The sequence below is a fragment of the Anthonomus grandis genome, chromosome 5, assembly GCF_022605725.1.
Source record: "Anthonomus grandis grandis chromosome 5, icAntGran1.3, whole genome shotgun sequence".
In the NCBI taxonomy this organism is placed as follows: domain Eukaryota; kingdom Metazoa; phylum Arthropoda; class Insecta; order Coleoptera; family Curculionidae; genus Anthonomus; species Anthonomus grandis.
The window spans coordinates 25,895,634-25,913,244 of NC_065550.1; the positions used below are offsets into that span (position 1 = coordinate 25,895,634).

A 17,611-nucleotide genomic window follows, 5' to 3' on the forward strand; every position below is an offset into this window, starting at 1 on the left:
GGATACTTTAGGGATAGTAATAAAACCTTGAGGCTTTTGGGAAATACCTGACTGACAATAAACAGCTATTTATAATATTTGTAATGTGACATTTTGCATATTTAATATGTACAACTTATCAAATGTGGGTAATTTATATTTCTTGAAATCTACTTAATTTTGTATATTAAAAATAAGCTCAAGTTCGTATCAGTTTAAGCAAAATGTGTATCATAGACATTTAAGTTATGCATGAGAACTTAACGGGAGTAATTAATTAAAGAGTAATTAAACGCATTTTTTTTAAACTACCAAGAAAAGGCAATATTTACGACGATAACAGTGTAAGTAAACTTAACACAAAAATTACAATGAAAGCATCAAATAAAAATAAATGTTTATAATTAATTAAGATATCGCATACAAAACTCTGCTATGAAGGCAAAATGGGTATTAAAAGTATATAGGGCATCTAACAATAAATCTAACATAAAAACAAAAGGAATCTTAACGTAAGTCTATTTTTTTTCTTTTCAATAATTGGGCGTATGAAATAGTATTTTTTAAATTGATATTTTCTGAAATACTGACGTAACACCCAACAAAATAGGTGAACAACTCCAGACATTTGACGTAATTTTTGTTTTTTTATTTAATCTCTTATATTAAGTTATGAATGAATATTATTTAGTAAAATTTGCATATTTTCACAAAAAAATTGAAATGGTAATAAATCTGGTAATTCAGAAGGCCATTCTGCATATTAAATATGTATAGAAAAATAATGAAAATGTGATACTGTCTATTTAGCCACACAAATAGCTGTTGCTAATAAATACTGGATATTTTTCTTTGTCTATGAATTAATTTCAAGTGCTCAAAACGTAAAGAAGAATAGAGAAAAATACATATAAAACAAAATATGAAATACATATGAAATACTTGTAATAATTTTAAATATCATATTACAGATTCGTAGATATAAAAGTGTATAGTTCAATTAAGAATAAAATTAACGTAAAAACTTAACATAAAAATTAAATAAAACAAGATTAAAACCTACAAACAAATTACGTTATTAATTATATTTCCTGCGATCAATTTAAATTAAACAAACGGCAATTTTACACCGTAATTATTCAAATATTATATAACCGTGGTCCCCCTTTTAAAATATCCCACAATCACGTGGATCGCCGAATCAAAAATATATAAAAACAATTATCGGCTTATTGAAAAACAAACAATAAAATTAAATATTTTTGCAACAAATTACACGCATTTTATATTGCCCCGGCGAATACCCGATTCACTTTTAATGTAAATTAGCAGATCGAGTTATTTATATTTTAATATTTATTTCATTTGCCAAGTTTAAAAAATATTTTTGTTTTCACTGACCTACATAACGAAATTCATTATTTAACGAGAGCGAGAGTTTTATTATTTTTATAATGCATTTGTATATTGATAAATTCGTTTTTCTAGTGAAAGTATTTTATTTATTTAAATTGAATTTCACACATTTTATTGTAGATTTTTTATATGTTTGCATGGAGAATGTATTACCTGCATTGCCATGTGATGGCCATGGCTTGGTCCATGGAAGAAGGGACTATAGGGCGAAAAGACCTGCGATTCGTGGAGGCCTGGATTGGGTATCGCCACCGATGTTGGTAGTGATACGGGTAACATCGGTGGCGGCTGGTGATATGGGGGAGGCCGTGGTGAAGGGCACGAGGGTTGACCCCCGCTATTTGGTTCCATAGAAGCTGGTGACATTCCCATACCTCCTTCTTGGCCCAGGATGCGGCTTACTGTACGCGGCGTTATCCTGGTGTCCGTCACCTTGAAGGGCATAAAATCCTGAATTATTTATTAAAAGTGTTTTAACTAAGGGTCGGTTTAAAGGGTGTAAGTGGTAAATTGATCGAGTTTAAGACGTCTGGACATTCGATTCTTAAAGGAGGTAAATTATTCTAACATATTAAAGGTTCATGAAGCGTCTTGTAAAAACGATCAATTTATTACATAAATATAGATTATTCTAATACACCTATTTAGAGCTACTTGAAATTCAATTAATACTTTTATCTAAGGCATCAGGTTCGATGTTGCTATTAAATTTTAAATAGGCATTATTTAATTACAAGGAAATAAATATTAATAATAACAGGCATATCAGGCTTTATAAAGTTATGCACCCAATGGTAGTTTTAAACTGTTAAAGCATAACAGAACTGTTTGATGCTTAAAGAACTGCCATATAAGTATTTAAAAAATGCTCTTTAAATTATAAAATTTGGAAGAAGATTAATAAGGAGTAGCTTGACTTGAAGAGTTGCTGCCAACATTATTTATAGAAACTATTAAATAAGCCTCTATGTTAGTTTAAAGGTAGTTTCAGGAAACGGCGTGTCATAGCCATTTAGGTTATGCACGAAAATACATGTTAAATATTACAAAGACAACTCCAACAGCCTTGGTTTCACATGATATCTAAACAAATTAAATATATTGCATTCTATATTTCATTTGAATACTATAGGTGGCAAATAATTTTAATTTGCTTTCTAAATAAGGCAGAGTAATGCAAGAAAAAGAAAATTGTGTTGAATATAGAAACTTCGTAAGAAAATTATTTGAAGATAAAGGTGTAATAGGCAGGAAAAATATAGCTTTAGTAGTCTGTAACGAATCAAGTTATTGAAGAAGTGTTCTGAAAAATTGTTCCAATGTTTTAACTAAAGGAGGATTGTCTCGATTGGATATTGCTCTATCAAGATAACTCAGTGGGGTTTATGTCTGGAGAGTTCGCTGGCCGGTGCATTCTTTGGACATTGCCTTTTCGTAACACGTTTTCTACATTTTGCCTGCCATTATTTCTTCTATGAGAACAAGAGTTAACAAAACTGTTGCCCTTCAAAGTCAAAAATAGAATACTGTAAATTAAGATGGGTTTTCCTTACACGATAATGATCTAAAAAAGACAGATTTTTATTAAGCACCTCGAGGGATTCCAATAGTTAAACAAACTGAAGTTTCCTCAATGCTTCAAGAAATGATGACAGAAGGAGTGATAAAACCATCCCAGAGTCTTTGGACATCTTTAGTTGTACTAGTAAAGAAAAGAGGACGGATCTATCAGAATTTGTGTACATTATCAGCACATCAGTTCCAATACTAACTAAGTCCCTTACAAGAATTTACGAGTCTGAGGTCTGAAAATGCACTCAAAATATAAGGAAAAGACTGCATTCTCGACTGGAACAAGACTTTGCCACATACAATACATTATACCCCGCAAAAACATTAGTGATCCGCCTTGATGATGAACAAGTTACCTGGCAGAAGTAAGTCCTTCTAATCTATCTGGATCCCTCCAAAAAAGCCAATGCTGAGGCTCAGCAGACCATTGGCGACGTTTTGCACTACATGCAGGTGAAAGTTGAGGCATCATTAAAAGCCTTTTTGCATTTACAATTAAATAATGCAACTTTCTTATGATGGTACTTGTCGAAACCACTCTCCAGTATGTACGCAAAAAAATACTTCGAACAGCTATTATTGAACCAATATCTTTCGGTTTTTCCAGTTGAAATTAACCATATCTTGTCTCTTTGACGACTAATGCTGCCAATCTCCTAAAAAAGGGCCATTATGCGCCTTATCAAAGTCCTTATGGAATATTCAAATGACACTCAATCTGGTGATTTAATAAACCTTCCTAATATAAGACCACTATTCGTACCCAGATCAAACTGAGAAATCAGATTGCCTTGCATTTTATCAAAAACTTAATCGATACTTTGTCACTTTGTCAAATCAGTTGAGAACTGCTTCATTTTATAAATGGCTGCATATCGTCGACCCAAAGCAATCTTTTGCCATATGTTGTTGTTTATTTCCATGGGCACATTAAATTAAACACGGCAAAATGCAGCAAGACTTTTGGAGATGTGTGAAGATAATAACGAAATATAATGTGTATATTTGTATTTTTTTCATTTGTAGATTTTAATAGAATTTAGCTCTTGACTATTTTTAGTAAAGACTATTGACAGAACATTTGGCTGATTCACTTGTACCAAAACCCCTTCGTGGCCATATGCTACGTAATAATGTAATTCTTTTAATTAAATCACTTTATACATAAATAGAAATTCTTTGGAATATTCTTATTGGAAAAAGTAAAATTCTATTTTTTAACAATGTTGGTAACAGTTTTTATCTGCTAAGCCCCTTGACTAATATTTCAATGAGGTTTTTCAAATTTATAAGCAAATCATAAGGCTGCATATAAAAATTTCAATTACCACGCGTTGGGCGCCAAAGTTCCTTTTCTTTAAATTCTAAATATTGATACAGTATTGCCTTGCCAAAAAAGAGTCAATGAGAAAAGTTAACTTCTTACCTTATGTCTTTTCTTTTTGGGTGCCACGACCAAACTTAACGCCTCATTCTGTTCTGGTGCATCCTGCTGCTTTTGTACACAAAAGGGATGATTCATACCGTAAAGTGGTGCCTGACTAATACCGGGTGGCGGCTTAGGAGGCTGAAACATTGGAGGTCGAATATGAAGGTCTGAAGGTTTTTGCATACTGTTATTATGCATGCTATGTACGTGCATCATTTGAGGCCCTACATTTCCATTTACCATGTGATTTTGATTTTGCGGGGGCGGCGGCCCTTGGGGCCGTTCCGCCACTTTCGTCCTCGGCGATTTCCGATCCAATAATTGAGAGGCCATCAACAAATCTTTGTTGAGTTGCTCGGCCGCGGTTGCCGCGTCTTGATTTTTACACCGTTTCTGATGTACGAACCGCGACATGATCGAGTCTATTAGGTTCGAGAGTGAGGAGGTAATTTCAGTTTTAAGAGCGTCTGCTAGCCCTTCGAGGTCGGTTCCCGTGGGAGTTGTGATACTCCTCATCATCTGAAGGCGTTCGGAGATATTGTCTGGTTTTGGATTACTTGGAGGTAAGTGTTGGGGCTGAGAGGCCTGTTGTTGCTGTTGCTGCTGCTGCTGTTGAACTTCGTTGTTCATGGCAGCTGCTGCAGCTGCTTCTTTTGCCAGTCGCGCTTCTTGTTCCATAAGAAGTTTGTGGCCTAAGTACATTGCTGCGGCATTGTTCATGTGATGGGGAGCGTGTAGTAGACCGTTGTGGAATGGGGGTCCGGGAGGACTTATTTTCATTTTGCTTACCTCTTGGGCTAGGGTTGGTGTGATTTGGGTTGGGGTTGGGGGTGATGTTGTCGTGGTTGGTGATGGCGGTGGAGATCTTTTTGGGCTTTGTTCACCATCGCTAGGGATCTCTTCGATTTCTTGACTTTCTTCTGAGCCTTGCTCCACCCTCGTGCAAAGTTGCATGTACTTTTGTTGCATTTCTGCTAGTTGCTCTTGCATCGTTCTTAGTTGTGACTTAAGCAAGTTTTTCTCTACTCGTTTTTGTTTGATTGGTTCGGCGTCTTCTTCTTCATCATCGATATACCTGTCGGCGTTACTGTCGTGCTGCTGCGGCTGGTACAACTTACGTTTTTTGCATCCGTTTACTTGTGGAGGTGCCGGACTGGATCTCATACCCGACACGATGTTTTCCACTCGTGCCTTTTTTGCATCTTCAGGTTTAGCCGGGCTAGCAGGTTCCACTTTAGGTGAGGGTAATGAGTCAGTTTCCATGCCGTTTATGGCATCTTCCATAAGTTCTTGTTGTCTGTTATCGACGCCCGCCTCGGCCAAGCATTCCTTCATGGCCGATTCTGGATCGCTTCGTTCTGGACTGGCTTTAGGCTCGTTGTTATTGTTGTTCATAATGTGTTCCTGTCCATTTCTCATGTCGTGTTCGAGGGCTAGCAGTTCATGTTTACGACCTTGTAAAATATCGCGAAGCATGTGATGCGCGAGAGCCTCCCCGGAAGGCGGACTACCGTCACAACGTATCACCGAGTCCTCACTATCACCACCGTTTTCGGACTTCTGGCGACCCAGAAGTTCGTTAAGCATTTTAGCGGGCGCGAACCCCGGTCCAAAAAGACCGAACTGTTGGTGTTGGGTAAAAATGGCGCCGTATAAATTACCACTGGTGCCAAGAAAATTCGGTCGCGAACTGAAGTTCGGGATCGACGAGTAAGAGTTACGCGGCTCGCCGGCGTCTACGCGCTGTCTGGTTCTTTTAGTTTTCTTCAAGAGCTTATCTGTGTACAAACCGAACTCTGTCTCCTCCTCCGATGACATCATAGGTTGGGGCGTTATTGGTCGTCCAGGTGCCCCCTCCAGAAAGCCGAGTCCCCACTTTAAGAATTGTTGCCCATGTCAATACCTGAAACGGAATAAAGCGTCTCGTCACGGTTTCTGGCGAGAAGAGAGAGGGTCTTTCGATCACCTGCCCTCGCTGCCGACACAACTGTTGATATTTTATATTTTAGTCGGTAGTAGTGTGATGGGCAGAAGGCGCAAACAGTTGCCGTTTGTCGAGCTTAGGCGGCGGATCGAAGGACCACCGTTTATGTTTTACTCTAATCGCTTCTTGAAGGGGTGATTATGACTTTTTCGAAATGATAATTATTATTCCCACGGGAGCCAATTAAAATTTTCACGATGCAAACTTTTATAATCTTATAACGTTTAAAAACAAATTTTTTGAGAGTTATAGAAGTTAGCTTAGTAAATCTCTGGGTTTTAAGAGTTTTTTACCTCCGTATAACTTTTCTTAATAAAATTAACAATTTTTTTTTATAAAATTGAGTAAACATTTGGGCGCCCAACAAGTAGTAAGCTTGTCTTAATACAGGGTGTTTTTTTAATTATGCGACAAAATTCAGGGGTATGTTCCTTGGACGAAATCAAGCAAAAAAGTTCCTATGAATATATGTCCTAAACGTCTTAAATTTTACGAAAGAAAAAAATCTTACTTTTTTCGATAAATTTCATACTTCTTTAGATATTTTTCTAAAAATTGGTACGCTGTTTCTAAACATCGATAGCATTTTTTCTATACGTAATTTTAATTTTTATATTCTTCATTGGCGTTCATGCAGTCTTTGAACTGCATATATTTTTAAAAGAAAAGGGTACGCCACAGGTTTTTCTTGTAATAAAAAATATTTTTGTATAAAATATCTATTTCTTTTAGAGCATATCTAGTCTCTTGGTAATTTGTCGCCAGATGAAAGGTTTTCGTATTAAATAAACCATTATTCTGGATAGCCATAACGCCTAAATCTGATTATCTTAATCAAGTATTACTTTTATAACATTATTTTCAGCATTTTTTTAAAAAATATTTCCCGCAAAATAATCGAATACATGTATACATAAATACATCAAAAAGTAAATTTTATTCTTTCAACTTTACCACACTGTAGTGTAAAATCTAAGACGTTTAGGATATATGTTTATAGCAATTTTTTTGCTTGATTTAGTCCAAGGAACACACCTCTAAACTTATATCGCAATATTAAAAAAACACCCTGAATATTTTTTCTCACGCATTTTTTATTTCTGATTTTTGGGAAAATAATATCGACACCTTCAAGTAATTTTTTCATTCTAGTGGAAGGTTCTTACCTCAAATTAATTTTGTTTTTAAATATGAAAAAAAAGTTACATATATTCCCTTTTTTTGAAATTAAATTTTAGTTTGTTGCTTACCAAGAACTGTTTTTTCAACGGTTTTTTGCGTAAATATTTGACAGAAAAGCTTTTTGCCTATGACGACTTTCTTAATTTAACATTTTTTTTTAATATTAATAATTAAAATATAAAAAAACATTATTAAAATATACCAATTTTTGCTCAAAAATCTTTAAAAGATTAAAAAATTTACTTTTTATTTTTTGCAAAAGGTATTTCTTTTCAATTGATAGGGTGAAAAAAAGAAAATAAGCTTAGTTGAGCTTGGGGTTTTAAGAATTTTTTTTCTGAAGTTGTATAAACATTTGGGCGCCCAACAAAAGTGAAGACATTATTATTTTTTTTCACACATTTTTTATTTATGATTTTTGGGAAAATAATATGGAAACTTCCAAAATTATTTTTTACTCTAGAAAAATATTTTACATTACTTCAAATTTATATATTCCTTCTTTTTTTAAATGAAATTTTTTTATTTAGCTTTTTAACGTTTTTTGAGTAAATATTTGGCAGTAAAAGCTTTTTGCTTACGGTGTACTTTTAATTTTTTTTAATTTAAGATTTTTCAAAGATAATAATTAATTAAATTTAAAAATTAAATTATCAAAGTATCTACATTTAATAAGTATCGCAATTAGCGCATCAATATATTTTCCTAGAAACCTTTAATTGGTTAAAGAATTAGCTTTTCTAAGGATTTTTGAGTTAGAATGTAGGCATGGTGTCCCAAGAGATAGTGCACCTTGATGTTTTATTTATTATATAAAAAAAACTATTATTTTTATACTGTTTTCTTTAAAGACCCTGTATATAAAATACAGTAAATAATAATTGTTTTTCGTACAAGCGATGACGAAATATTTAACATTTTCTAATAAATACAGAATTTTTCTATTATTTGGTTGTGAATCATTGAATGAATTAAAAATTCAATTTTAGAAAAAATAAGCGTAAAAATATTAATTAATTAAATATATTTTTTTAAGTAGCAATAAACCTTAATATATGATATATTTTTAACTATCAAATGGCACTTCTAAAAAATTTGTGTCTCATTCGCACTCGTAGAAGAAATATTGAAACATGTTAAAAGTTTAAACCAAAGTATATAGATTTCAACTGTTAGACTGTGTTTAAACCTTTTGCCATTAAACTTACAGGGTAATTATCTGAAAATTGGTCACATGTATTATTTTTTAATTTATAAACAAAGAGTCAGATCTATTTATGTTACGCAGGAATTCCTTGTATATCTGAACAAATCAATGTTTGAATTTAAACATGATTTATAATTTTTTTAAATTGGGTTCATACCATTAGGACATTAGGTTTGGATATCTTGACTTTTTGTGGAAGTAACTAGAAACCAAAAATGTTTAAAAATAATGTAAGTAAATATGGCACTAAAAATGAAAAAATTTAAAATTTATGAATTAGAAATTTTTAAAATTAAAAAAAAATCTTTTTGTGAAAAAATTGAATATCAAAAAATTGCTAAAAAAGTTGTTCTTTTAATTTTTAACTAATTTTTGAGAATTTTAAATATGAGAAATTTTGATAAAATGACCGACCATAAACTTAAAAAAAATTATTATGGAATACGCAAAAACATTATAAAAAAATAAAGATCAATTTTATTTTAAAATTTATTTTCTATTTACTTTTAACATTAATCTAAAATTAACGATTTGAATTTCAATTGCAGCTGCCATTTACAACAAAAAAAAACCATTTCAGTAATTTCTTCTGCAATTCAAAATAAATTAACTAAAGACAAACTTTCAAATGATTTCTTCCGTTACACTATCAGGACGCACATTAACAAAAGAAAAAGGCGGATATATCCCCTATTAATATCCCTCTTCCACGTTAAGAAGTGTGTATTGTTACCATTTAAGAAACCATACTGGTAACCGACAATAGTACTAAGATTTCTCATGATATTCCCACGAGAATGAATATTTGGGAAGAATTTGGAAGAAATTTACACCCTTCGATACATTCGATGATACACCTGCAGTAAAGACTATTCAATTACTGTTATCATTAATAAAATCAATTTTGAAAATATATATTTATGCTTCCCAGCAAGACATTCGACTGTATGAAACATCTTTTAAAAGTTTGAAGTGGTGCCATATGGCCCCCCCGAAATGATGGATCTAGACCGAATTTCTCATAGTAATTTAATGACCATCTGTTTAGCAAAAGTCGTTGGCTTTTCGTGTATTTCGTATGCAGTTTTTAACTGGTGGGCGTTAGAGAAAGATAACGTGTTTTTTTTGTTCTTATCGGGATTATTAAGTATAAATTTACTTATCAGTTTGTCCTAATTAGGTCTCAAAATTTATTTAAATCATTAAAAGTCTTTTTCTATAGATTTTATGTTAAAAATTGGGGTCGAGGTACATACAAGTTAAAAAATTATAATTTACTCTTCTGTATTTTGGGGATTATTGATTTTATAGTTAACAATATTGTACTCAATTTCGATTGATTTTTACAAATAATTTGAGGCTAAATTATTTACAATTTTCTATGATACTAAATAAAATACATTCGTATTAAAAACTTAACAAATTATTTTAATAATAATATGACAGTCATGTCCAATTAAGTTATGTTTTAGAAAATTATTTTTTTTTTAAATATTATTATAAAACACGTTTAACTTGTACTTCTCATATAAGTACAAACCGCCAAAATTGCGAAAAGAAACCTAAAAATTAATAATTTTCGTAACGAAAATTGAAAAAAAAATAAAAGTAACCATTAAGACCAAGTGGGACCCAGGAAATTATTTATTAATCAGTTAACTATTAATAAATTATTTGTTTTTAAATTGTTTGCAATTTCCTATGATCATATATTCCAATCACATTCAATTAATTTATGCACGTAAGTTTCTATAAGAATAGTCTTCACTTCAATATTCTTAAAATCTATTTTAAGAAAAACTGAGGTTAGAAATATGAAACAAAATTAATGATAATATGCCAGTCGTATTCATTAAAGTTAAGCATATTGAAAATGAACAGTTGGAAAATATTTCAAATGTTTTCAAATTGACTTTAAGTAATGTGTATCACAAAATGTATTATCAAAAGCGGAGAAAAATTGGATTTTTATAAATGTTGGACTTAAAACTCGACAAAAAAAATAAAATAGCTTTAATATTCTATTAAATTGTACGCCATATACATCCAATTAATTTCAGTCAACATGTGAGTTACACTTTAATTTTTTTTTTAAAGTCTCATAAAATTCTGCAGAAAAAAAGAAAATCATATTTACAATCCAAAAAAAATCCAATTAATTGTAAACTATTTCCAATTAATTTGTAAATTACTCTCACATGTCAAAGTATAAGTTTCTGTTTTTCCTTAAGAATCAGCTGTCTCTGCAAGCTCAAATGGCAAAATTGCTTTATTTAAATTCAAAAATTTACAAAAAAAAATTGACTATTCTATACAACAATAAGTAAAAACTAATTTATTAATAATATTAGTCAGCCGTATCCAATAAAGTTATGCATAATAAAAAACGATTTAGTAACAAGTCATGTAAATTACGAGTAGATTGTAGGTTAAAAAATTAACTGCCAGTACAGAATCTAATGGAAAAAATAACGAAGAAGCAATGAAATTATTAAATTTATTATCCAAAAGGAATACAAAAAAGATTTTTATATAAATTGAGGCTAAAAATCTACAACAGATATTAAAATGACATTTAAATTCCATTAAGTTATGCACCATAGAAATCCAATTAATTACAAAATATTTATAGTTAATTTATGAGTTAAAGGTAACTCACATGTTAAGGCTTAGGTTTTTTATTTTTTAAGAATTAGCCTCCCCTACAAGCTCAAATAGGCAAAATTGCTCCATCTATGATCAAAAAAAAAAAAAATTACTTCCCGATTCTACATATTAGTAAAGCAAAAATTAAATTAATAATACCAGTAGTATCCGTATCCAATAAAGTAATGCATTATAAAAAAACGACTTAGTAACAATTAATTTAAAATAAAATGAAAGTTAAGAAATGAGATGCCATGTATGGTATCCATGTATGCAATGTATGATAAAAATAATCGAAAAGTCTAAATATTTGTAGCTTCATTATCAACAATAGAAAAAAGATGTTAAGGTTGCAAATTTACAAATAATTTAATATCACTTACATTTCGCTAAAGTATCACAAAATTTATTATAAAAAAAATAAGGTTTTTATAAAAATTGGAGCTAAAAATAAAAAAAATAAAATGAAATTCATATTCCATTAAGTTATGCATCGTATAAATCCAATTAGTTGTAAAATATTTTTAGTTAATTTGTGAGTTAAAGGTAACTTATGTCAAGGTTTAAGTTTTGTTTAAAATTCGCAACAATAAGCTTGCTCTACAAGCTCAAATAAGCAAAATTGCTCTATTTATTATTAAAAAAAAATAATTTGCCCATCCTATATAGTGATAAAGCGATTAAAATTAATTTAATAATAGTATTAGTCAGTCGTATCCAATAAAGTTATGCATCATAAAAAATTATTTTAATTTATTTAAAAATAATTTAAATTATATTTTAGGCCAAGAAATAACTGACTGTACAAGAATGTAAGAAATATGTTAAGGTTGATAATAAATTTTCTTTTATATTTAATTAAGTTCTGCCTCATATCAAAACTATTTAAAATTTTTTATTTAAGTTTTTTTTTTATAGAAATAGACAATTTCATGGAAAATACTTTTAAATTAATTTTAAGTAATGAGCATCCAATGCAGATTCAAATAGACAAAACAATCAAAATACTTAAGTATCACAAAATTTATTATCAAAAACGAAAACAAAAAAGATTTTTTATAAAAATTGAGGTTAACAATCTACAAAAAATATTAAAATGACATTCACATTCCATTAAGTTATGCATCATAAAAATCCAATTAATTGTAAAATTAATTTGTAAGTTAAAGTTATTTTTACATGTCAAGGTTTAAGTTTCTGTTATTTCTAAAGAATGAGCTTCCTCTACACGATCAAATAGGCAAAATTGCTCTATTTGTGATCAAAAATTAAAAAAAGAAATTGTCCATCCTGTAATAATAAAGCAAAAATTAATTTAATAATAAAATCGGTCAGTCGTGTCCAACAAAGTTATGCAACATAAAAAAACGAATTAACAAATATTTATTTAAATTAGATTGTAGGTTAAAAAATAAGTTAACAATACAAAATCTTATAGGAAAAATAATTAAGAAACATAAAAATATGTCAATGTAACATCAAAAATAGAAAAAAATATGTTAAGGTTGAAAATTTACAAATAATTAAATGTTATTTAAATTTAGTTAGGTTTTGCATCATAAAAAGATAATATCATATTTTCAAATCTTTTTTTATTTACTTTCTTCTACTTAAAAATGATCTTTCAGTACAAGTCAAAATAAGCAAAACTGTCAAAAAATTGCTATACTTAAGATGAAAAATTTAAAAAAAAAATCAAATTGCCCATCCTATATAATATTTTAAGCCAAATATTATTAATATAATATTATCAGTCATGTTTAATTATGTTTTAGATAACAAAATGAGCTTTTGGTACAAACTTCAAATGAAGAAAACGGCTCAAAAGCCACTTCAGTTTACGGTCAACATTTTGACTATTACCTAATAGAAACACAAAAAGTAACCTAAGAATTATTTGACAAACATGTCCAATTAAGTTATGCATCTTCAAGAGAATTTTCCTATTGAGTTTAGTAGAGAAATAAGTAGAGAAATCCTATTGAGTTTAGTAACACAAATTTTTACATTCATACAATTAGATTAACAATTTTTTTATTTGGTAACCAGAAACCTTGAATAAAACTAAATTCCCACGCAAATTAATTCCATCGATACTATCTCCACAAAAACTTAATCATTAAAAAGAAACTACCGAATCTAATAACAATCCTACGAACTTCCGTCGAATGTCCATGCATTGTTTTACATCGCCCCCATAAGGCACCATATGACCCAACATAATACATTTTCCTTCTCATTTATAGAACCCCATCATACATCCGATAACGCGTCTATTTCCCATAATATTCTTACAGGGTGATCAGCATCGCGTGACCGGAAGACCGGAAGTTCCGGACGTTCGCGAGTTACCTGTAAGTCACCACCGGAAATGGTGTTTTATCTTCAAAGCATGCATCAGTTGCACTTTTTATTTTCTGAATAAATTTTGTTGTTTTTATGGGCCGGTTTCGCGTTCGTGACTTATGAGAACTATGGAACCACCTGTGGGTCAGTGTGTGTGTTGTTATGGGAATTAAGGAGATAGGGGTTATATTTGTTAGGGTTTATTAAGGCATCATTAACGTGCAAAATTAGTAATTTTAATTATTTTGATTGGTGTAATTATAATTCATTAAAATATATTTTTTTCTATTTGTATATTTAGAAATCTACGTATTTTATATAAAAAAAATATTTAGAAAATTCAGTTGTGTTATGTACAAATAATTTTATATATTTCCAGATATTTGAGGTTGAGAATAAGTAAGGAAGAGCACAAAAATAGACACCTTAAGGAAATATTTGTGCTTTATCAAATGCTTTACGAAAATCCGGAGAACGTAGAGCGCAATCCCTGGGCTAAGTCGATAGCAAAATATCAGTGGTAGACGAATTTGCCTCATTATATATGTGATACTACTTAAAATTCTTTAGTTATTCTAATAACTTTTAACATTATAAACTAAAATTAAATATTGGTTGGTTGGGGTTTATTATTGCATAGGGCTACTATTCATGAAAAAAACAAGGAAGACCGAAAAAAAGGACAAAAAACTAATAACAAATTTCCTATTTAAAATATTTAAATTAAATTAATGATGGATATCATTATAACTCATTATTCTTATATTAAGATCTAGATTGACGTTCCACCAAAAACGTGTCGTCTCACTAACGATACATCGCCGAAATAGCTCAGTTGGGAGAGCGTTAGACTGAAGATCTAAAGGTCCCTGGTTCGATCCCGGGTTTCGGCAAAACTTTTCTTTTGTTTAATATGAAAATATGTGCGTTTATTATTGGAAAATTTACATTAAAGGTAGAATAAATTTAATTTTTTACTCAATTGTATCTTTTAATATAAAAATATTCGCCTTCATTGGACCAATTCACCAAGGAGAAATAACTGAGAAAAAAAATTAAAATCATAAAAGCAATTAAAATAAATCATTTAAATAAAATAAATTATTTCAATCATTTTTTCTAGTCCCTCGTGCAATTTTAATTTCATTTGTATTTTTTTCTCACATTTTTATTTCGTTCTGTAAAAATAAATGTCCCAAAATAATTCAATTTTAATTACTGAATACCATTGTTTAAGTAAAAAACCATACAATTTTATACATGGCGTTCATAGTGTTTATTTTACTTTTTACTATAGTAAAAAACATATTTTTACCAGAATGCCGTACTTAGTTTTCCACATAGAATTCATTACAGATAATAGCTTTAATTTATCATTAAACATCGTTAGTGATTTGTAAGGAATGTTAACATAATGTCCAAAAACCAAATTCCAGTTTCTAAATCAATTTATTCGAATATATCTAATATTGTCTGGTGGCTTATTTGTTCCACTAGTAAACGGCACATTGGTCCAACAACTTCCAACAAGTCTCTATTCTAAGAGGGCTCTCGATTAAGTATAATACTAAAAAATCAGCGTGACTGTTTCCAGATTTTTAAGAAGTCAGCTGGTGATCTATGAATACGAGTGCTTGATCCAGTGAATGGTAAACTGATCTAAAGTAAGTATGCATATTTCCTATTTTTTTTCGTGACTCTCTTTCAGGTTTATAGTACCTCTACTCCCTTTTTCCTTTGTAGATAGAGTATTATAATTATGAGAAATTCCAAAGCAGTACGTGATAACAGGCTATACCCAGAAGTTGATAGTTTTAGTAGTTTTATGCGTGAGTATAATTTTGTTTTTATTTTTTTAGGGCTTGTTTTATTTAATTTTTTACAATGCTACCTGTGAAAAGCCAAGGAATTTGAATTTTGCATTTTCAAGCTATTCTTTTTTAGCAAAAGTGGCGTATAATTTTAATTATTATTAATGTTATTATTTTACCGTATTCCAGTGTTCCGCTTATAATCAAATAAGATTCGTATTATTTAATTTGAGATATTAACTAAATTATGATATTTTTATAGTTTCCTATATTATTGCTCTATAATTCTATATTCGTTGAATATTTATTAAATTTCACTCTTATTTGTTCTAAATGATATTTTGGTAATAAGTTGTAAAATTTGCACAATTTTTATCCCATATTGATAGTAAGGTTCACAAAAAAGTGTATTTTTTTACAGGAAAAATAAGATTTTGCTAATATGAATAAAATACATACTTTTATTTGTATATTTAGGAAAATGGCATATTCCTGTCAACATTACTGATGTTGATGTAATTAATAGTTTTATTAATTCTATATTCACACTTCAGGTCAATGATGATTGTGTGTCGATTATTACAGAGTAACCAAATGTCTGATACCAGTTTTAGGTTTCATTCCACGACTGAGTAATGAAATTTAGCAGGGCCTAAAATAATATAAAAGCATTAAATTTGTGTCTTCCATTTTTTTACTTTATATAGCCCACGCAATTAACCATTGCATTTAGTATAGTATGTATTGTTCCTTCTGCATGGAATAACGCACTGATTATTCCAACTCTCAAGGTATTAAAAGTTGAGTATTTGAACCAACTAGGTCCTATACTTCCTAGGTTATCCAAAATTCTTGAATAAAATTTGCATACATAGTTATCTACATACCTAACAGTAAATAAAATTGTTTCTTGTAATCAATCAGGTTTCAAAAACAGGGCACGAATATGGCTCAGCAATATTGCGGATAACTGATAACATAATTCCTAGTACCGACAAAAATAAGCTCCTTTAGTGCTTCTGGACTTTAGTAATGCCTTTGACTCCGTCAGTCATAAGGAAATGTGCTTTATATTTTATTGTAAGATATAGGCCTCTCTAACAACGTAATATTCCTGCTAACAAACTACCTATTCAACAAAGAACAAGCAGTGATCTTAAATGGAAAAACATCATTATATCTTATGGTACTGAGTGGAGTGTCTCAAAGTTCCATAGTCCTCTACTATTTAACTTGTATACGTTGTGTTTCAGAAAGATTTTTTTGTCTTGTAGCAGTCACTTCTATGCTGACGACATGCAGCTTTATCTCTCTATTACCAGGCAAAAATAAATAAGCGATTTCTGCTATTAATTATGATTTAGCAACTTATAATAACTTTATGAAACTCCTCCAGACCTATTGTCATTGTTTTTGGGAAAAAAGTTACAGAGAGAAATTTAAGGAGGCACATATGCGTGATATTACTATTAATGATTCACCTTTAAAGAGACTTACTTAAAGGGTCAATTTAAAATTTTGCTCTTATAATGGACGAGGAGTTAAAATTTTTAGAGCATATAACGAGATGTATTTTAAAATTATTCGTACATTTTTCTAAGGCCAATATATAAAAATATACTAAATAATACAAGCGTTTCTTTGTTTTTATTTAACAATTTGAGATTATGTATATTAACTTATTTACTACTACTCATAAGCATTATGAATTGCATTATTAAAAAATTTAAAATATTTATCTCTAACGTTGCTAAGATTTATTGAACGTGGTACAAAAAATTTTAAGCACAATACTTCCATTAAAATATTGTTCTTTGCTTTTGTCAGAACCTACTTGAAGTATGTCTCCTCTATTCTGAGCTCAAACTAAATATTTGATATCCACAGACTGGAACGAGTTCAGCATCAATTTGGCCGGTATGTACATTTACTGCAAGTCTTACAATGATCAAAAATTTCATTATAAGGGTCATTGCCTAATATTTGATCTTAAAACCTCATCAGATAGAAGAAAGCAGAAGATTGTGCATATCTCACTT

General features: G+C 30.2%; 1 protein-coding gene and 1 non-coding gene across 8 annotated transcripts in view; one reads left to right on the forward strand and one right to left on the reverse strand.

The window, feature by feature from the left end:
- LOC126736637 (homeobox protein prospero) overlaps positions 1–17,611 on the reverse strand; it is a 169,993-nt gene that overhangs the window by 27,074 nt on the left and 125,308 nt on the right. For 4 of the 7 annotated variants that reach the window (XM_050441091.1, XM_050441092.1, XM_050441090.1 and 1 more), the window contains exons 3-4: positions 4,394–6,299; positions 1,549–1,845 (exon numbers count right to left, since the gene is read on the reverse strand). In XM_050441091.1, coding sequence (XP_050297048.1) covers positions 1,549–1,845; positions 4,394–6,217 — 2,121 coding nt within the window. In that variant the 5' untranslated portion in view covers positions 6,218–6,299. The remainder of the gene's footprint in view (positions 1–1,548; positions 1,846–4,393; positions 6,300–17,611) is intronic. The other 3 variants (XM_050441094.1, XM_050441096.1, XM_050441095.1) reach the window with 2 other exon arrangements.
- On the forward strand, positions 14,582–14,654 carry Trnaf-gaa (transfer RNA phenylalanine (anticodon GAA)). The gene has a single exon. It is a non-coding gene; the product is annotated as a tRNA-Phe (tRNA).